The following is a 20,139-nucleotide window of genomic DNA, read 5'->3' as shown; positions in this document are numbered from 1 at the left end:
CCCCCCCCCACCACAACAATACAAAAAAACCACAAAACGCATAAAAAACAAATCCACCGGAGGGATTCGTGATGAATTGTTTGGACTATCGTCGACATTCGCGCGTCTCTCTCCTTGGTTTAATGTTTGCTTTCCTCGCATCTGTGTCTACATAAAGCGTGAAACGATCTGTGATTCTCTTTTGCATATTCCTTGATGTATTTTTACTCCGAGCTTCTACCGCATCACCTTCTGTGTGATGGAGGCAGTAATTGGATATGATAATCTCCCCTCTGAAGACCGCCTAGAACTGTTTGACGGGATTATTAACCACGAGTCGTGGGATGATAATATTGGTGTACATTTCGTATCTCACGTCTGATCATCCCCGAAATTCAACGCCCAGTCGCACTGCCAGTCCTTCTCGAGTATCCCCTCCATCCGATGAAAGACCCTCTCGCCTATCAATTCACGTAAGACCCGTCTGTTTGGCTCTGACCACATCCCCCATAACCCCCATAACCCCGAGAGCTCGCCTCCCCCATCAGTACCAGAATCCGCCTTCAACGCACCCAACAAAGCCCTCGCTGCATAAGGATTCAACCCAACGCGACGTAGAAAAACCTCCCAACACGTCTCTTCCACGCTGTCCAGACCCTGATTGCCCTCTGGGAGCGCAATGGCGTGTTTCTTGGCCAGAGCCAGTACCCACCGTGCGGCGGTTTCCGCCCCCGATGGGAGAATCAACGGCTGCACCGTGACGTGCGGTGCTAGGGATGCGCAAAATGCTGCTAGGGACGTCAGGTTGGATAGTATTTGCTCGTCGGCTGTCCATGGCTGGTGGTTGTGGTTGGGGTTTGTATTTTGTGCGGGTGGGGGTGTGGTGTGGGTGATGAGGACGTAGATCTGTTCGTAGCGCGGTGCGAGGAGGAAGATTTGTTCGCGGAGTGGGGAGTTGATGGTTTCTTTGATGCCGTTGTTGTTGTTGTTGCTACTGCTGGTGATGTGAAGGTGTAGTCTGTGGCCTGGGAGGTATCGTTGGGTGGTTGCTTGCGAGGTGGTGAGGATTATGCTGGTTGAAGGAGAAATGATGATGTCTGCTTCTTTTGGGGGGATGGATTGGTTTGTCTGAGTGGGTGCGGGCTTGGATGTCTGCTGGGAGCTGTTATCGTAGTCCCTATAGATGATGACGGGGCGTTCTTCTGCCCTTTCAAGGCTTTGAACTAGTCGAAGGTGGCTCTTGAGGAGTGCTGTCGAGAGAAAGAGGATGGGTGGTGTATGATGGGGGCTGCTATATTGTGGAACTTGTGCTGTGAGTTGACTCGAGATGGTAATGGGGTGATCGTTGGATGGTTTTTGTGGAACAGGCCAGCTCTTGGGAACAATGTCCGCCTGGACGTGTGAGTCTGCGTGGGACTTACTTGAGAAGTATGCGCTTTTCGCTATGTGTCTCTTAGCCCGGCTCCTGGTTTCCATGAACGTGGACAGTGAGCCCAGGGTTGTAAATGGAGATGTAGTAGGTCTTTGAGTAGACAGAGCACGTTCGCGATGCAGGTTAGGTCTCTTTACGCGGTTGCCTTGGATGCTGCGTCTTCGTTTTAACTGTGACGGTCCACTATGTCCTGCTGTTGTGCCTGTTGTATTTGGGGTCTGGCTCGGGCTCGCCTCTCGCTGAGGTTCTGAGATCGGATTTAGAGTGACATTCGGGTTATTTACAGGCTGTATTGAATATACGACGTCATGCTGCCCGTTGTTGTTGGCCATGGTGTTTACTTCTTGTGACCCAGGGTATGGAGCGTTATTATGAGAAACGAGGTTGATCACCATAGCCTGGGAATGGTCTTGGCTTCCAATGGCTTGGAATTTGTGACCGTCTTGTCCGTCATCTTCGTCATCCGATGGACGGGACAGAGAAAGATTGACTGCCACCGCAAGCTTCACAGAGGGACTTTCTTCGCAGTGGTCCGCTGGACTATCCTCATCAGCATAGTGGTTTTGCGAATTATCCGGTATTGGACCAGCTGAGCCACTCGGTGGTGGCTGCGGACTTTCTACCTTGGTCTCCGTCTGAGGACCCTTAGATACAGAGCTGTCTGCCTTCTCAGGTATAGGGCTGAAGGACTTTTGAGGCCCTGGCGATAGATCTCTTGTATGAAAATCATTTGCTGTGGATATGACGAGGGGAGTGTATATTGGTTTCGCGGGCTCTCCCTGTCATTTAGCAGTCGTTTAGTATAGTATCGTAAGGGCCCATGGTGTCCAGCAGCTTACCTCGACCTTCACAGTATCCCATAGCTCATGTAGATCCTGGGGAGAAAAGCCTGTCGAGCCCGTAATCTTTTGAATCAGTCTAAGTGACTCCTTGGAACAGTGAAGCTTTTCGCTTTTGACTTTTGTCATCACTTTCTCTACGCTGTCTCGTAGGCCGTCAGGGAGATCGGCTTCACCAAGTCTACAGACATATTCGCTTGCCAGGTCCAATTCACGCTCATGACTTGGTACTGGTCGCTTAGGACGGGCCAGCGTTTCCGTGTCCGCACTACTGAGAAGCGGCCTCTCTAGTTTGAGGTTGTCGTTCGTGGTGAATGCGGATAGGTAGTCTTCCCAGTCGACCTCCAAGGTTTTTGTATCTGTGTCTCGGATGGCAAATGAAAGTAGCCGTGCGCTGTCTTTTTGTACACTGAGTTTCTCGTCGCGTATCATCTGGCTGACAGATGCTTGCGCTTCAAGGATGTCTTGTGTGAGTCGAGAGAGAGTCTCTGGTTGTGGGAAGGAACCTTTTTGGAGAGATTTCGTGCGCTTCATCGAGACGGTGTGAAAGGGGGGGTGGTTCGTGGAATGCTAGTGGCATAAAACCGGGCGTAGCCTAATGGATATTTTGATTGGAGCTCTCCATTGGGATGTAGCCAGATGAGATGTCGTAGGAGTGAGAGATGGGGAGGTTAAGATCGCATCTCTCCGCCTGGACCACCTGCACGTGTTCTGCTTATGGCTCCTTCATACAGGGGCAATTTTGTACGGACCAAACTATACTATTATTTATTCTGTTTTGTATGTTTCAACAGACCTTGACTGTAAAAGGTTCATAAAAGACTTCGTTAATAGTCGTATCGCCATGACTGTATTTCCAGATATACAGAGACACCAGTGTCTTATAACACACTCGGACAACACATTCTCTCGAACATCCAATCTCATCCCACCTAGTCATTATAGTTTGATTGACGAGAGCCGTCCTTGTTGACGCTCGGTAGGTTATACCGCGCAATGTGCTCTTCTTCTTGCGAGGTGCCGTCTTCCTTTAAAACAGGACGTTCCGCATGACAGGCGACTCGAACGGCGTGACGACGATGTGGAGCGAATCCATACGAAGCAGAATGTGTCTTTATCATTGTGATTAGTTGTTTATTCCTGCACCTAGGAATGACGAAGGCAATAGATAGATGGTGGCTTACCGTAGTTCGATTATCCCAGATCGCTACATCGCCCTTCCCCCACTGAAAGCGGGCATGCAGCTCTTGTGTCGTGGCGACTACCTCAGTCAGGTATCTCATGATAGCATCACTTTCAGTCTTGGGAATCCCGATAATCTTGGTCACGAAGCCTGGGTTGAAGAAGAGGCTGTTCCAGCCGGTGACCGGGTTAGTTCGAATGAGAGGATGCTCTGTGGTGACGGGTTCGCGACGGACGGTGCGGCCAATGGCGCGCGAGTCCGACGCTTGCATCTCAGCAGAATGAAGCGCTGTCAGCCCCTTCAGGTAGGTTTGCATGTGGGAGGAGAGGGCGTCGTAGGCTGCATATTGTGACGCCCAGAGTGTGTCACCTCCTCCCCCACGCGGTGGGCCCGTCAGGAGTTGCAGTGATGTGTAGGATGGTGGTTGTATTTCGTATGTCACCTGTGGGAGATTGATTAGACTGGTGAAGTGGTGCTGGGTGATAGATGGCTGAATCACTCACGTCTGAGTGCCACAGGAAGCTGGGAGTGAACATGGCTCTCTGGTCACCGGAGTTGTCACCAGTGAATACTACGTGCACGTCTTCGAGTCCGCCCTTTTGCGGCACTGCTGTGGTGGCATGCTGCGTCTTGTTAGACAATTTCCTCTACTAGGAATGTCTAGTTGAGTCCGACGTACCTTGTGTAGTTTGCCCATATGCTTTCCCAGCTCCCGTTGCGCTTCGATATCAAAGTCACCTTGATCTCGAAAGAAAACCACCCCGCGAACAGCCACCAACCGAGCCAGATCATTCTTTTGGGCTTCAGTCAGCGTCGCTAGGTTGACGCCATGGACCTCTGTTCCGATTTTGGGGTTGTAGTCAAAGATATCGGTGGCGTCCTGGAGAAGATTGCGGAATTGGGGGTCTCCGGAGATGCCTTTGTCTACATAACTGGTTTCCTTCAAAGGTTCCCAATGTAAATCTGGAAATGAGGGCAGGAAGTCATCATAGGCATAATTATAGTGACGCTCGACAGCAGTGCGGCCTGGCTCGTACTGGAATTTGTTGCCATTGGAGCTGTCGTTCTTTAGAATGACCCGGGCCACTGAGTCGGCCTGAGTGAGAACCGGGGCCTCGAGGGAGGGTGCCATGGTTGATCCAGTCAATTGAATGGAATAAGATAGTATACAGGTGATTATGTAGAATGCAATGAGTTGGATTTGGACGAATGACTTCGGAGACAATGGGCCATTGTTCCCTGGGATGTCTCATACTTTATATCCACACAGACCGTACAATGCGTTTCAGAGTAGTGCTAGTCATATCCGTAGACCATTGTGATTGCCAAGTCGACATAATAGCCTACAGCCAACTCGGAAGTCCACGGAGATGGCACCATCGCTGAGGCAAATCACCCAAGCTGGAGTGATATGTCATGCTGAAAACGGAGTAAGACCCGCGGGTGAGAACTGGATGAAATCACGTCATCTCAGAAAGGATTGAAAATGGCTCAGCTCGAGCTGGGGTTAAGGTTAATTAGCTCCTCGAGAATCGTTGATGGTCTAATCTTGTTTAAATTGCTAGGACTGAGGGTGGTAGAGAACGGTAAACCGGCAGTGTAGATACTTATGCAGGTCCGATACCAGCGACTGTCCATGATCTACATATATGGGGTCTGGAAAAAGCAAAAAGATGAAGACAGACAACCTTCAATGATCCGGCCGATCAAGGTAGGATTGCGGGTCGATCCGAGCCAAGATTGACCAGGGTTGAACTGGGGTCGAATGGATTAGATGAGATGAGGTGCGATCACGCAATGGACGACTGGCCGTATACTGATGCAACATTTTACTTCGAAGATCCTCCTAGTTCTACTTGAATAATTATCGTGAGTATCATCTAAGGAGCAAACTAGAGATAATGGAAAAAAAAAAAAGAAATCCAGGTTCATTAGAAGAATGCAAAACGCCAGACCCAATCATGCTAAACGACATAAGGGTAAATGTACAGTAACAAACACCAGGCATTCCATCATGCCAATTCTCCGTACTTTTATGTCCCGATCTATGCCGGAAGTCGACTGTCGCCGATCGGGGGCCCTAGAACAACCTCCTGCACCTGCTCCGAAACCCCTCCCAACCGGGAGGCAACGCCCAGGATGCCCATCTCTACATCTTGCAGGACCACAGCCAGATCGTTCAGCATAGACTTCGGGGTGCCAGCCGCCGTGCCGTCGCGGCTGCGTGATGAGACGAACTCGAGGATCTGTCGTTCGAGGGTCGACTCCACCCCGTGCAGGTGGTTTTCGATCTCCTTCAGAGTCCGCGTGTACCGGTCCAGGACCGAGCCCATCTCATCCGTGCGCTGGGAGAAGTAATCCACCAGATTGACGGGGACCCCGTTGATGGTGTTCGCCGTCGAGGGGTCGCTCTCGACGTCGTCGGGCAGCGCCAGGGTATTCTTCCGCGTCGACCGCATAGACTGTTGCGTGGCCAGTTTCTGGTCCTGCGCGGACCACCACCCGGAGGCGCCGGAGGATTGGTACTGCAGGGGCAGTTTCAAGGTATCGATGGCGCGGAATGCGACCTGGGCTTCCGCAGCGTCTCGCGAGACGAGACTGCGCAGCTGATCGATGTCGCTGGCGTCGTTCTCCAGCGCGTGCTGCATCGTCTCCAGCTTGCTCTGGACAAAATCCACGTCGTTGGGGATCGACTCCCCTTGTTCCGCAATGGAAGGGAGCATGTTGGAGACTTCATTGCACATCCGCATTTGAAGCAAAACAATATCGTCGAATTTTTCTACCTCCGACCGGATCTCATCGGCGCAACTTTCGAATTTGGTGGTGGGGAGCAGGTTGGTGACATCGACCTTGACTCCGGGGACGACGGTCGGTCCGGCGGCAGGTTGTTGTTGTGTCGGCTGTTGTGTGGTGGTGTTCTGGTTTCCGAAGAGAGAGAGGGTGGGCTTTTGAGCCTGCTGCTGTTGCTGCTGGGGCTGTTGCTGCTGCGTATTTCCACTAAGGGAGCAAAGATTAGACCGATATTGTTTTCCCGCACAATGCAATAAGATGATCGTCACTCACAAGAGTCCTCCGCCAGTAGTCGTAGATCCACCGAGGCCGCCAAACAGTGGCTTGGACTGTGTCTGGGTCGCGGTGTTACCGCCGCCAAAAAGTCCACCACCCGTCGTCCCTGTCGACGCGGTATTATTCCCTGCGCCTGCGGTACCCCCGAAGAGACCTCCGGCCTGAGGTTGTGAGGTGGTTGTGGTCGTCGAACCTCCGAATAGACCTCCACCGGCAGGCTTCTGCTGCTGCCCACCCAGCCCGGAGAACATGTTGGACCCCGTAGACTGAGGCTGCTGCTGTGTATTACCGGCGCCCCCGAAAAGACCGCCCGCTGGTTTCGCCTGGGTGTTCGAGTTTCCGAAGAGACTTGGTGCGCCTGTGGTTCCCGATGCGGCTGTCGAAGCAGGAGTCTGTGTATTGGTCCCACCACTAATCACAATCACAAAAGATACGGTCAGATTGTGTTGCAAAATTATGCAGTAACAATCTGCAGCAAGGGGGAACTTACAACAGGGAGTTGGCGGAGTTGGTATTAATCGCCAACCCCGAAGGCTTTGCGGAAAACATGACGAGGAATGCGAGGGATGAGAGACCGGACAGGAATGGAGGGAATTATCACAGCACTCTTCCAAGACACCCTAATTTTACTTTCTAGGGGCAATGTGCAAAAGTGAGAAGCAACAAATTAAAGCGTGAAATCCCCGTGTCAACATGCAAACATCCTCATCATCAACACCAAATCCACAGCGGAGATGAAGTTGTTTCCCTGTTGCTTGTCGACACTAGTCCTCAATGGGGCATGTTTCTCCGCCTCCGAGATGCCCTCGCGTTAAACGCGCTAACCAGCGCTAACCGGCAAAACCCTAAGTCAGGTGACCAGACGGCGGATATACAACTGGAACCTTTTTTGAACCTCATCTGTATCAGAAATCTGCCTTGATTTTCCTGCCCCGTGTAATTTGCTTGTTATTTACTCGAATGGGGGAGCTGTGACTTCTACAGGTGAAGCTAGCGCTTGGCGACGATTGCATAAGCGATTGAGCTTGGTTCCAGGGTGTTAATGTGATCTCAGCAAACTGTGTAGTCAAGGGCTGTTCATTCATAGTTCTTTCCCGCATTCCCCTCCTTTCCATTGAGGCCTGAAAAATTACCATTCTCTTCCCACTCTCTGTATCTCCACACCTCACTGAGCTCTTGTGGACTTCCCCCATTGAGGCTTCTGCACCCCTGGACCTGTGAAGCCGTGTATCCTTTCGCGGTAATACTAGTCATTTACTACTTCTCACTGCAAGGATCACGTCAGAGATCTTGGGAGAATCTCTCACTTTCCCAGCTCAGGTTGAAGGTGGATCTTCACGATTCGACCTTGACTTGTCCCTTGCGAAAAATCATCTCGAGGGACTGGGAGAAGCCATGACTGAGGACCAGCTGTCCAACCCTGTTCCCATCTGTGTGGCCTCAACGGGAAGTGACCATACAGGACGAAGGGAGAGCAAGGAGTTTCGGTCACCCAGTCAAGGCCCACAGGAGCTACCAAAGCCCGTGGGCAAGGTGAATGAAAGTCAACCTGCCCTAAACTACGTCAAGGACGTGTCGTGGTAAGTTAACATTACTGTCTTGGGAGTTTCAGCTTCAGCTTCCTGTACGATCATCAGTTAGCTAAGACTCTCATCAACTAGGTCTCCAGATGGCACATGCCTGTTGACGGACTCTGCAGACCATCATATCAGGACATACATACTGTAAGCACCATATCCCTGTCCTGGTCCTTCGCAACTGACAGCGTCGGTATAGACCCCCAGATCTCTTGGAGAATAGATCATCGCCTCATGAGCTGTCTCCGTACTCAGTGGTTCCCTCAGCGGAGCCAACCTATGCCACGGCGATGTATCCTTATTTCTCCCTCCAGGAGCCGTCCACGACATTGTTTCTCTCGTCGGTGCGGGATCACCCTATCCGTCTCACGTCGGCCCTAGTGCCAACGACAGTGGCTTCGTATTCCTTGGTCAACCCGACCACGGAGGCTTTCATCACTCCCCACTCTATTGAGTATCCGTCGACGCTGAGCGGGACGCAGTTCATCACCGGGTCCGACAGTCTGATCTGTCTGTTTGATGTGTCTCGTCCTGGCAACGATGGGCCGATTTCCTGGATGCCGACTATCCCCAGTAAGCGGAAGAAAGCTGTTGGGGGAGGTGTTGGAATGAAAGGAATCGTGTCCGCTCTGGCGGTCAACCCAACCGGAGGTGGTGTCCTCGCCGCGGGCACCTTCTCCCGGCACATTGGGCTCTATGATTCGAACGGGTCGGGTCAGTCCCTGGGCACTTTTAGCATTGCAAAGACCGAGGCCGATTCCCACATCGGCGGCCGCGGAGTCACGCAGTTGCTGTGGAGTCCTTGTGGTCGGTATCTGTATATTGCCGAGCGGAAGAGCGACGGGGTCTTGATATACGACATCCGAGTCACAGGGCAGATGCTAGGATGGCTGGAAGGCCGTCGGACCCTTACGAACCAACGCATGAAGATGGACATCGTGTCCACTCACCAGGGAGAGTCGCATGAAGTCTGGGCCGGAGGGACGGACGGATATATGAGAGTGTGGCGGGATCCCACCCGTACCGCTGGCGCTCAGAAGCCTCAATGGGCGTGGCAGGTTCACGACGGTCAGTATCATCCTTTTGATCTAGGGCTAACAATAGTATTCTATGCTAACTTTGGACCAGACGCCGTCAGTAGCACCGTTTTGCATCCGATGGGGACGGTTGCCGCTACGGGATCGGGGCAACGGCACACTGATTTTGATGACGACAAGCCAATGGGAAATGATAATACCGTCAAGGTGTGGTCTACGCCATTCCTTGATGGCGGTGTTAATCATGATTGAGGTATCATATACTCCATGCATCTATCCCAGTTGCCACATGCCCGATCTGCACGGCCCGTCCCGTTATCTCCGAGCCCCAATCGGGAGTATGAGTTTACAAGGTTTCTTTCCACCAAAAGCCCAATCCAAGGACTCCGAATCACTGAGCATTCTGTTCAGGTTGGCTTACGCAAGATGGGAACTCTGACGACATTCCCCCCAGCCGCCCCCTCCATGCAGGCCGACCTGGTGGCCGGGCATCTCAATTGTCCACGCGTCGACCGCTATTGATTGGCCAAACAACAATATAGTGTGGTGATTGCCATTTGGACTGTACTACTCTGGGCTGTCACCATGATACTCTCTGTCATGGGAGACCTGGGCCTGCCGATATCTTTATCGGGATACCGATGACCGGTCCAATTGCCTGATTGGGGAACTCTGTGATTGGCACAGGGGCCAGTGAATGCAAGTTGGCTCGGGCCGGGGCCTTGATTTGGGGCTCTTCTGCCCCGGGGGCCTATTGGAACCATGGAACCATTGAAGCAAACAATGTGAATCGAACTATGACTTTCCTATTTAGGCGACACCCAACTTTGCGGCAGTTTTGTTGGTCAAGTCACTAATAGGCTCGAAGTGTCTATCTATGACCATGAAATACACCTAATTCCTTCACATACAACGACATGGCAAGATCAAAAGCTACCAAGCTCGCGAACTCATGGACCTACATGTTCTGGGCTTCACACCACACTTCATTCAGAGAGACCATGTGTTCCATGGTATAAATACCACTTCGAACTGTGACTCTCTCATCATCTCTTTCTCTTCTCTACATCTCTCTCTATTCCACTCACTCACATACTCCATTTTCCAGGGTCATTTCCTCATCATTGTGCATTCTCCACATCCCCTCCACACTTGTTCCATTATCAAAAGGCATCATTGTGCATCCTCCACATCCACTCCACTTGTTCCACTATTGAAAGGCATCACTTTCCATCTCACAAACAGACCTTTGTCATATCTTTATCTGCACTAAAGCTCAAAACCCATTTTCAAGTCCAAGTTCCCGGGGTTAATAGTCAAGATGGCTTCATCCGGTGACGACATGAGCGAGCTTGACCAGTTTGGACTTTACCAACTGGCTGAGCAAGAGATAGATAAGGAACTATCTCCCGATACTTGGGGACCTGGCAGCTCGTTCAATGCAGATTTGTGAGTTTCCACCATACCCTGTTGTCTTGTGAGCTAGAAACTAATAAGAGTATAGCGACTGGGCTGGTCTGCAGAATCTCCTCCCTCCCGACCTCCCGCCTGAGAACCTGTTCCAGAATTACTTTGATGAGTTCGAGGCGGCTCCCACCGTTGAGGACGCTTTGGCTGTGCCGTTTCCCGGCCAGATGATGTCTGGGTCGCAGGACATCCCGGGTGTGCAGATTCCTTCGCAGTATCCTCCGCAGGCAGTTCAGCAGTTTCCTCAGCAGGGTGTTCAACAAGGTGTTCAGCAGCATCATCAGTACTATCCCCAACAGACTGCTCAGCAGTATCCGCAGCAGTACCCCCAGCAGTACCCCCATCAATACCATCAACAGTACCATCAGCAGTACCATCAGCAGTACCCCCGGCAGCACCCTCAGCAGCACCCTCAGCAGGCTCAGCAACCAAATCCTCGTCTAGATCATCAACGCGTCCCTTCTCGAAGTTACAATTACGCCTCTACTCCCATCCACTCCAATATTCCACCCAACCCACACATGGGAGCGAACGACCAGGCGGTTTCTGCTCATAATCTCCCACAGAACAACCTGGACCAAAATTCTCCTTCATCTCAAAACAATGTGATGGTCAACGCTCAAGCGTCGCAGGGCGGCGTGGATGCACACAATCAAATCACACCACGGTCTCAAACGTCCACTAACGACCAGCCGGGGTCTACGATGCATGCGACGCCTCACAATGCAGAAGAAAACGCAGTCGTGTGAGTGTCCCTTTTCTTCCCTTTCTAAAGTCCATCCTTATTAACTTGTCGTCTAGGAATATCACCCCCCATAGCGAGGATACTCAGGTCACCGCAGTAGCTGCGAATGATATGAGATGCAGCCGTACCGGTGAATTCCCCCAACCACGACAGACGGACGACGTCTTCTCCCAAAAAACGCAGTCACCGGTCGCCCAGTATGAAGTCCATGACGACCACTCGGACAGACGCCTGGCGTTCCACCCTCCAGTGCCAGCGGTGGGTCGCCCTGCAATGGGTTCCATGAAAACGGAGGGCGGACTCGTAGTCGGCCCTTGTCAGATTCCGAACTTCGTGCCTGACATCGAAGAGCTGTTGGACCCGGAAAATTCGGGGGCGGATACCCAGACCATTTACCAAAATTCCAGGGAGGCTCTTGAGGCAATGTGCGTCGTACACCCCGAGCTTCAAACCCTGCGCGATCGCACGATCCCGACCACCGATCAGCAGAAGCGCGCGATTGTGAAGGCCCTGCTCAACGCGATGAAGAGCCTCGTGTATGCAGAAGACAGCCAGGCCATGAAAAGGCCATTTGTACAGGGCAAGTACTCTGATGCTCGGCTCGAGGCGGCATGCTGGACTTTGTTGGTAAGTTCCAAACACCCTTTCACCACCCTGCCACCGTGGCCATGACCTCTCTCTAACATAACGCTAGGATCTTACTCTGCTCCGTCATCGACAGGGACCGCTGCTTGGGGGAGTGTCCGATAAGTACCGAGGCGGCGAGGCGATCGGAACGTTTGGCCAAAGGATCTCATTGATCATGACTGGTCTGGAAGTCAACAAGACCATCGTCAAGCATGTCCTGGATCCCAACTACACCGCTTCCTTGGTCGATGATCCAGTGGGATCCATGAAACGCATTGTGTCCAACAAACAACTCAACCGCCGCAAGGGCGAGTATATGACCCTCGGGAAGGAGCTGCTTCAGAACGAGCAGGCGAACAGCCATAACAAGAACAACCGAAGGGGAACCCAGAGTATCCCAATTAGAACGACTCCTACCCCCATTCAGGCGTCGCCTGCCCCGATTCAAACGTCCGGCGTCATGACCAGAAGCCAATCTCGTCGTATTGGCTCACAACGCGGTCAAATATCATCGCGCGCGCCTAACGTGGCAACGCACGCTCCTACCGTGCACCGCTATCCTGCAGACTACCCCATGACTCCTACTAGGCAGGCACCAACTGAGGCCCAGGCGATTCCAAGTGGTGGCTACAGGACGCGCGCCCAGCATGCCGCCTACCATCCTCTGGGTGGCTTGCCAGTGAACACTCAACCAGCGCCTCATGCTCGTGTTCCAATGGTCCAGAACAATTCGATCAACGGCAATGGCGACATGGGGAGCCAGGAAACGAGGTCTCCGAGTCCGCTCTTTGTCGGGCCTGTTGGTTATGGCTGCGCGACCGCCGTGGCCTCGCTGTCTGCTCATACTCATAGCCGTACTCCCAGCACCCCCCACAGCGTTCGTGGTCATAAACGCCAGGCCTCTGATGCGGGCTTTGGCAGCGGTTCCAGCTCCGACAAGAGAAGGGGCTAGGATGACATTGACTGGCTGTTGGTTGGTATCTATGATCGACATTATGCCATGTGGTCTGGATCCTACAAGTGTCTTTTTTCCTTTGATATCAATATGTTTCTTTCTTTGTTTTGTTTTTCATGTCTTCTATTGTTACCCTTTCACTGCTGTGGCAGTTTGGCAAGGAAAGTCAGGGTGTAGCTCCTTTGAGCCCCCACTGGTTGGTGCGTTGTCCCACCATTGTTGAATCAGTGCGACACTCTTGATATGTGTTTCCTTTGCCTTTGGACTTTTCACAGGCTGTCTCAATGACAAGTTCCGATGAAGATTTGTGTAGCTCTCTTGAGCCTCACTGTTTGGTGCGCTGTTCCACCATCGTTGAATCAGTGCGACACTCTCGATATGTGTTTCCGTTGTCTTTGGTCTTTTCACACGCTGTCTCGATGACAAGCCCCGATGGAGTTTGGTGTAGCTCGTTCGAGCCCCCACTGGATGAATGGTACGGATCCTTGGTTGCCTTTGAAGTGCGAATTGTCTTGTTATGCAACAACGATACCCCCAGTGCGACACTTGTACTTCTCTAATTTCTTTTCTTTCATGTACTTCTATCTGTTTTTCTTTCTTCCCCACAAATTTGGCGGGTTGGTCGAGGAAACCAGTGTAGCTCTTTCGAGCCCCCGCCGGGACATTATGAGTGTTTCGATTTGGAGGTCTTTGCTTTCAGAAACTGGTTCCATGTCCTTGGTGCGACACGAGGTCTTTTGGCCCTTTTTTCACCCTTGAATGTGGCGGATTGAATGTTGGGGAAGGGTCGCGATGTAACTAGTAAGCTTATGGCAGGATTTGGGAATAGTAAATAATGAACTGTCAGACCCTCATCGAAGGGCACTGAATAGCGTGCAGATGTGTCGCGTAGTATCCTCATGGATGACTTCTATGGTATCGTAGGAAGGATCGGAGACTTCCACGTAACAACAGAACGTAATGTACTCTTTTGGGGTATTTCTTCTTCATTGACATAAATTTCTATCATCACAGTCGTGCATGACCCCTCCCTCGTAAAGCCAACCTCTCTATACAGTCACAACAGGCCGCCAGATTATACGGGACAGATGCCATATTTCGCATAAGGAAAGTCCTCCAGGGTGGAAAAGAGATCGCCCCACCCGTCATTCATTTCCCCGAGCTTGCCCGCCCCCCGCGCGTGTAGCCTCCCCGCGATCAACTCATCGGCCTCCTTCTCCGGCGCCGTCTTTTCCTCCTCCTTGTGCTCCCCCGTCAGACCCGCCAGGACTTCGGCCTCCCGACCCTTGTACGACTCCAGCAAACCCGGGTGGGGACACCACACCACGCGCATGCCCGCACGTCGCCCCGCTTCCACACCCGGCACGGCGTCCTCGAACACGAGGCACTCCTCGGGCGTGATCTCGGGCTCGCCGCGCTCTCGCATATTGGTGTTGATAGTCTCCAGCGCCAGCAGATAGATATCCGGGAGCGGTTTCCCGCGGCCCTTACCGATGCGGGGGTCATCGCCTAGCACGCGCTGCGAGGCCGGGATCTGCGAGAACACATCTTGCAGGTGGTCGGTCTTCAGCTGGTAATTTTTGCTGTGGGAGGACGTGGCGAGCGCGATGTGCACGGGGCGGTCGGTGCTCTGTGTCGAGAGGAGCTTGGCGAGAAGCGTTCGCACGCCGGGCAGGGGCTGCGATTCCGGGAAGAACTTGGACTGCAGGGCCGCTGTCTTGGTGGCGTATTCGTCGGGGGTGATAGGGAGTTGCGCCCAGTGGTGGAAGATCCGGCTGGCTTCTGGCTGCGGACGGCCCTGGAGCTGGGCCTTGATGGACCATGGGAGCGTGGGCTTCCCGTATTCCTGGAGGACGGCATTGGTGATCGCGGTGTACTTGTCTTCGGAGTCGATCAACAGGCCGTCCATATCGAAGAGGCATGCCCGCACGCGGGGAAATCTGGGAGGGGTTAGCGGGGGGATGTCCTCGCGGAGATGAGCGTGAGACTTGCTCTTTACTTGGGCCAGCCATTATGACGGTAATAGGGATGAAATGGTATCAATTGCACGATCTGCGTGGGGTGGAGATCAAAAGCCGTGCAGTAGTGGTGGAAATTCGGACATCGCGCGAAATCGCAAGTCCCCGCATCGTCGGATTGGCGGCCTGGCGGCCTGGTGGCCTGGTGGCCTGATAGCCGCCTGATCGTGGATGCTGCCTTATTGTGCCTGAGGCTGATATAATAGAATTAAGGCCACTACAATTCCCTTTCCGGGCTTAGCGGCATTCGACCTCGTCTTTCTTTCTTTGTTTCTTTTCTCTTTTTTTCTCTTCTCTGCCTCCAACTTCTGTGATGACGACGCAGAGATCGGCCCTCCTTCATTTCCCTGTACTCTGCATGTCTCCGAACCAATGGCACTTGGTGGACAGAGGGGCTGGTTACGGACCGACGTCATCTTCCGTGGTACTGTATACTCTTGAAGGCAACACCGAAACGAGGAGAACCGTCCGATGAGCAAGCAAAAAGGAAATAAAACAAGGGTAAATAATTCAACGCTATCGATCGGCGAATAAACACAAAAGGAAAGGGGCAAATCATCGAAACAAAGAATCTGTACAACACTGCAAGGAGACACAAGGTCTGATAACAATCTGACACCTCCATTGCACGCGTCGCAAAGTATCCACACGCCCGAGTATCTAGATCTGCCAGGGGTAATTGGCAATCAGAGGATTTAAAATGGAAACGCAATGGTTGCCAGCTCTTTGTTGAGCTCAAGACCGCACTTGAATCGAACCATCCACCACGATTGCAATCATTGAGAGAGGCGAAGAGGATCCGCGCAATACGAGTAGTTCTGACAGGAGCATTCGGCGCCCGCGGACTCCGCCCAACTCCGCCCTTTCCTCTTCCATTTCAAACTCGTCGACTTTACGTCCCAGTCTGTATAAATATTGTAATATTCGAATGCGGGCCACAGTTTACGGAGTCAATCGCCTCTCTCCCTCTGTGTTGGATATTGTGGACCTCCTGTCACGTGGGGCTGCGAAAAGAGGGCGCTCACTCCTACGTGCCGTCGACACAACAGAGTTTGGATCTCAAACATCGTGCTAATCCATCGGGGACAGTTGTAACATGGCGGGAAAGTTGTCCCGCGTATGGGGCTTGGGAGGGGATGGCTCTGGGGAGCCACCATACTTCCTCCGATTCCGGTCGTCCAAGGCCTTCATTTGCTTCGTGGTGGTGTTTGCCATATTTACGGTACGTCCCAACTATGGTCTCAGGTAATTGGGGGGGCTATGCTAACGCCCATACCGCGATGCCTATAGGATATTCTGCTTTACGGCCTCGTATGTTATTGCTTGGTCCATGCTGGAGAACGGCGGAAATACTGACGTCAGGTGTAGATCGTCCCAGTGACCCCCACCGCGCTTCACGAGCGAGTTGGTTTACCCAAAGAGGACGGTACTGTGCAACTGTGTCTGCATTTTGATGACCACGTTGATATCAGGCTAACTGGGCGGGTAAATGAACAGAACAAACATGGGTGTCAATCTTACTAGCGTTATATGGCGCGGCATTGTTGGCTTTCTCGCGTAAGGTCCCTCTTGTCATGAAGCGATAACCCAGTTTGCTGACCTCTGACAGCCGTGGCGGGATACGTCGCGGATCGGTTTGAATCCCGATGGTGGCCATTGATTGCGGGCTTGGCTGCCCTTGGAGCCTCAACCGCTCTGCTCTGCATCGGCACACATATGGGACTCTGGATCGTCGGTCGGCTCTTCCAAGGAGCCTCAGCGGCTGTGGTTTGGACTGTGGGATGTGCCCTGTTAGTAGATACAGTGGAAAAGGACGAACTCGGACAGGCCTTGGGGTACATCGGTATGGGGATGACCATGGGGCTCATGGGGGGCCCGTTACTCGGCGGCGTCATATACGAGAATGGCGGGTACTACGCGGTGTTTGGCCTTGCGTTTGGTATAGTGGCACTGGACATTGTCCTTCGGATCGTCATGATTGAGAAAAAACACGCCGCCAAATGGACTTGCAGGCCCTCGCACGAGGAGTGGCTGGAGATGCGACCACCTTCGGCCGGAACAGATACCGTCTCCCGTCTTTCACTGTCCAAGGCCCCGCGGGAGCACGTCTCCCGACCGTTCACCGCAGCCACGGCGATGACCGCGGATACCGTCAACTCTGTTGGCGCGCAATCCGCATTCTCCAAGCCGATCCTCGGCGGCGAATCCCACGCCGGGGACACACCAGCGGAACCAGAGCCTCGGAAGAAGCCCGTCTCCGCGATATACACGCTCTTGTCATCGGATCGCATCCTCGTGTGCATCTGGGCGTATTTCATTCTCTCAGTCGTGCTAACATCCCTCGACAGCGTGCTACCGCTATATGTCAGCGAGACTTTCAACTGGGGCCAAACGGGACAAGGACTCATCTTCATCCCGGTGACCATCCCCCACCTCGTCGATCCCATCGTGGGATACATCAACGACAAATACGGCTGGCTCCGCCGCTACATGGCCGCGGGGTTTCTCTTCGCGACGGTGCCCGTCATCGTATTATTCCGGCTCGTCACGCACAACTCCACCGAGCAAAAGGTGCTGCTGTGCGCCTTGCTTGCCCTCCTCGGCCTCTGCATAGCCGTCGTCTTCCCCCTCGTCATGGTCGAAGTCTCCTACGTCGTCCAGGAGAAGGAGGAGCAAACGCCCGACGTCTTCGGGAAAGGCGGCGCCATGGCCCTCGCCTACGGCATCTTGAACTCCGCCTTTGCGGCAGGGACTATCGTCGGCCCGTTCTTCGCCGGATATATCCGCAAAGCGGCCGGGTGGGATACCATGGCATGGGCGTTGTCGGTTCTGTCAGGATCCACGGCCATCCCGGTGCTGCTTTACATGGGGGGGTTTGTGCTGAAACCGGCGAGGTCGGTTAATTAGCATGGGGATTGGATGTGCTGCGGGAGAAAATCTGTTATTGCAGCTAGGGGTTATAGGAAACTATACATGCATGGACATTTGATGTATATAATCTTTGCATACAATAAGCTTGAATCGTCTACCATTGTGACTGGGCAATCTAGATTTGCCGATTGAGTATTTTTAGGTGGTCGGGATGGATGTGTTACGACACTGTCCTTGTGAATGAACCTACACACAGAGAGAAATCACTCGGTGACAAACCTCAGGACGGTCAGTCACATGAGGTGATTTTTCAATGACTACAACCATACTACGACACCATCTTTATCATTGTTTACATCAACCCCACTAATGCTAAGGCTCGACGCAAAGTGCGGAAACGGTTTTATTGTCGTGACTGGTATCAACACGGCCATTTATTTATTGGGGCACACTACCCGACTGTATGCATTCCAACATCACATCCTAGGAGCCCTGTCGAAGGGTCGGAGAGAACCCCGGCTGGCCGGAGGGAAGGGAAAGGAAAACGGAAGAAAAGTGAAAGAAAGTAAAAGGGAGTAAAAAGACGATCTATCCATTAATCCATCACAGGAAGTAATCGGGGGTCCGCCTCGAGACCATCGGTTCTCCCGCCCGAGGACAGGGGTCGAATTGTAAGCTACATGGGGTTAGTGGAATCCACAAACGTGTTGGGAGGAAAATAACATACAATGTATACTTCAGATGCTCGTCAATTTCCATGATTGCGGCCTGGTTTCCGCAACGGTAGCAGTAGTTCGGCGCTGGAGATGGTTAGCCGAGAGGTTCCTTTGGCAGTGGTGGAGATGCGCAGGCATACCGGAGAAAATCGTCACCACGTTCCGATCCTGCGACCAGTTGTACCCCTCCATGACGAGCTGATGCGCACGGGCCACCAGCGTCAGACCATTGTTGTGATTGAACGCCTCCGAGATGTCCTGCCCGAAAGTGTATCCAGCACCACGGGGCGAGATCCCCCAGCCGCATCGATCGTCGGGATCACTCCACAACAGGTCACACATGGGCCCCTCGTGGGGAACCTCCTGGATGCGGTCGAGGGAGCGGATGTTGTCTAGGGTGTCGATGGAGGGACTCAGACCGCCGTGGAGACAGAAGATCTGGTTTTCGATGAGGGCGGTAAGGGGGAGGTAGTCGAACAGATCGGTGAAGTACTTCCAGACATTGGCGTTGCCGTATTTGCGCAGGCATTCATCGTAGAACCCATAGACCTGGGTGATCTGGCGGGACTCGTGGTTCCCACGGAGAATGGTGATCCGCTGGGGGTAACGGATTTTCAGGCACACTAGGAGGGTGACGGTCTCGACGGAGTAGTAGCCACGATCGACATAATCACCTGGGGGGGCCGATTAGCGGACCATCCGGGAGAGAAGAAATGAGAACCAAGGTGTAATACCCATGAAGAGGTAGTTGGTATCGGGATTGGGACCTCCGATGCGGAAGAGTTCCATGAGATCGTGAAATTGGCCGTGAATATCACCGCACACGGTCACGGGACATTTCTGGAGCGGTCAGCCACCATCCATCCATCGCATGCCTCCCTCTCTCAAATCAAGAACAGAGAGAAATAAAGGGAGAGGGATGAAAAAAGATCCCACATACCACCGGCTGCACGTTCGACTCCTCCTGCAATACTTCTCGAGCCTATAAGGGACAACGACGAGGGTTAGAACCGAACCAACCCATCGGAAAACAACCAACGCGAGAACACACCCGATCACACAGTCGTCGCACATCCTCCTCCGCGAGTTGTTTGCAGGTCATCAAGCTCTCGATCCATCCGTCCAGGGTCGGGATCGACCCCGAGTCGGTGGTCGGGGAGAGACGGTGGGGTTCAGGCGACCGTGCCGTATCGATCTCCATATTATTATCCATTGGGACGACCACGACTGGGGGGGTCCAAGGAAAAAAGCGTGTATCCGAGCGAGATTTCCGATAAAGAAAGAGGAGATAGGTGAGGAGAGAAGGCGCAACGGATTCTTTCGAGCTCTATTTTTATTATGATTATTTTTTTCCCCCGGACCGACCGCGGCGTGGGATGAAGGAGAGAGGATTGGCGTGGAAAAGGGAGGAGGAAAAATCAAAAATCCAATCGACACTAGAAAGGACGATGAAGCGATCGGAGGAAAGATTAAAAAAGACGAGATGAAAGAGGGATTGGGGGGAGGGGAGAAGGGGGGTGGTTGTGAAGATGGCGGGGGGGGGAGGAGGAGGAGAGGTGGATAGACCAGAATGGATCAGGATAGGATTCGGATTAGGAGTGGAAAGAGGCCTGAGGACGTGGTGGGG

At 52.8% G+C, this 20,139-nt stretch overlaps 8 protein-coding genes across 8 annotated transcripts; 3 read left to right on the top strand and 5 right to left on the bottom strand.

The window, feature by feature from the left end:
- Positions 1–351: 351 nt before the first annotated feature.
- Positions 352–2,784, bottom strand: BDW47DRAFT_127999 (uncharacterized protein; the record flags this gene model as incomplete). The annotated part of the gene is made up of 2 exons (XM_024816792.1): positions 352–1,371; positions 2,251–2,784. The coding sequence occupies 2 exons, from the start codon at positions 2,782–2,784 to the stop codon at positions 352–354; spliced, it is 1,554 nt and encodes a 517-aa protein (XP_024669620.1).
- Positions 2,785–3,116: 332 nt separating this feature from the next.
- Positions 3,117–4,644, bottom strand: BDW47DRAFT_110115 (TauD/TfdA dioxygenase family protein). The gene is made up of 4 exons (XM_024813641.1): positions 4,113–4,644; positions 3,937–4,056; positions 3,435–3,875; positions 3,117–3,362 (listed from the first exon to the last, which is right to left on the bottom strand). The coding sequence occupies exons 1-4, from the start codon at positions 4,563–4,565 to the stop codon at positions 3,183–3,185; spliced, it is 1,194 nt and encodes a 397-aa protein (XP_024669619.1). The 5' UTR covers positions 4,566–4,644; the 3' UTR covers positions 3,117–3,182.
- A 731-nt stretch (positions 4,645–5,375) lies between these two features.
- BDW47DRAFT_60902 (nucleoporin FG repeat-containing protein) lies at positions 5,376–7,192 on the bottom strand. The gene is made up of 3 exons (XM_024819423.1): positions 6,990–7,192; positions 6,497–6,910; positions 5,376–6,430 (listed from the first exon to the last, which is right to left on the bottom strand). Exons 1-3 carry the CDS (start codon positions 7,046–7,048, stop codon positions 5,479–5,481), a joined length of 1,425 nt encoding a protein of 474 aa, XP_024669618.1. The 5' UTR covers positions 7,049–7,192; the 3' UTR covers positions 5,376–5,478.
- Positions 7,193–7,446: 254 nt separating this feature from the next.
- On the top strand, positions 7,447–9,955 carry BDW47DRAFT_133411 (uncharacterized protein). Its single transcript, XM_024817829.1, has 4 exons — positions 7,447–8,079; positions 8,161–8,223; positions 8,276–9,144; positions 9,205–9,955. The coding sequence occupies exons 1-4, from the start codon at positions 7,895–7,897 to the stop codon at positions 9,363–9,365; spliced, it is 1,278 nt and encodes a 425-aa protein (XP_024669617.1). The 5' UTR covers positions 7,447–7,894; the 3' UTR covers positions 9,366–9,955.
- Positions 9,956–9,984: 29 nt separating this feature from the next.
- On the top strand, positions 9,985–12,904 carry BDW47DRAFT_133405 (uncharacterized protein; the record flags this gene model as incomplete). The annotated part of the gene is made up of 4 exons (XM_024817828.1): positions 9,985–10,562; positions 10,618–11,325; positions 11,382–11,952; positions 12,020–12,904. Exons 1-4 carry the CDS (start codon positions 10,435–10,437, stop codon positions 12,902–12,904), a joined length of 2,292 nt encoding a protein of 763 aa, XP_024669616.1. The 5' UTR covers positions 9,985–10,434.
- A 990-nt stretch (positions 12,905–13,894) lies between these two features.
- On the bottom strand, positions 13,895–15,011 carry BDW47DRAFT_60893 (haloacid dehalogenase superfamily protein). Its single transcript, XM_024819422.1, has 2 exons — positions 14,900–15,011; positions 13,895–14,847 (listed from the first exon to the last, which is right to left on the bottom strand). The coding sequence occupies exons 1-2, from the start codon at positions 14,917–14,919 to the stop codon at positions 13,983–13,985; spliced, it is 885 nt and encodes a 294-aa protein (XP_024669615.1). The 5' UTR covers positions 14,920–15,011; the 3' UTR covers positions 13,895–13,982.
- Positions 15,012–15,681: 670 nt separating this feature from the next.
- BDW47DRAFT_60870 (MFS general substrate transporter) lies at positions 15,682–17,956 on the top strand. The gene is made up of 5 exons (XM_024819421.1): positions 15,682–16,147; positions 16,216–16,236; positions 16,294–16,351; positions 16,423–16,482; positions 16,535–17,956. The coding sequence occupies exons 1-5, from the start codon at positions 16,022–16,024 to the stop codon at positions 17,830–17,832; spliced, it is 1,563 nt and encodes a 520-aa protein (XP_024669614.1). The 5' UTR covers positions 15,682–16,021; the 3' UTR covers positions 17,833–17,956.
- A 224-nt stretch (positions 17,957–18,180) lies between these two features.
- On the bottom strand, positions 18,181–20,046 carry BDW47DRAFT_110102 (serine/threonine-protein phosphatase). The gene is made up of 6 exons (XM_024813640.1): positions 19,564–20,046; positions 19,453–19,494; positions 19,247–19,352; positions 18,653–19,186; positions 18,524–18,596; positions 18,181–18,472 (listed from the first exon to the last, which is right to left on the bottom strand). Exons 1-6 carry the CDS (start codon positions 19,723–19,725, stop codon positions 18,400–18,402), a joined length of 990 nt encoding a protein of 329 aa, XP_024669613.1. The 5' UTR covers positions 19,726–20,046; the 3' UTR covers positions 18,181–18,399.
- Between the last annotated feature and the right edge of the window lie 93 nt (positions 20,047–20,139).

Source organism: Aspergillus candidus, assembly GCF_002847045.1.
Source record: "Aspergillus candidus strain CBS 102.13 unplaced genomic scaffold BDW47scaffold_44, whole genome shotgun sequence".
Classification (NCBI taxonomy): Eukaryota; Fungi; Ascomycota; class Eurotiomycetes; order Eurotiales; family Aspergillaceae; genus Aspergillus; species Aspergillus candidus.
The sequence above is the reverse complement of the archived record's forward strand: the minus strand, read 5'-3'. Positions and strand labels throughout refer to the sequence as shown.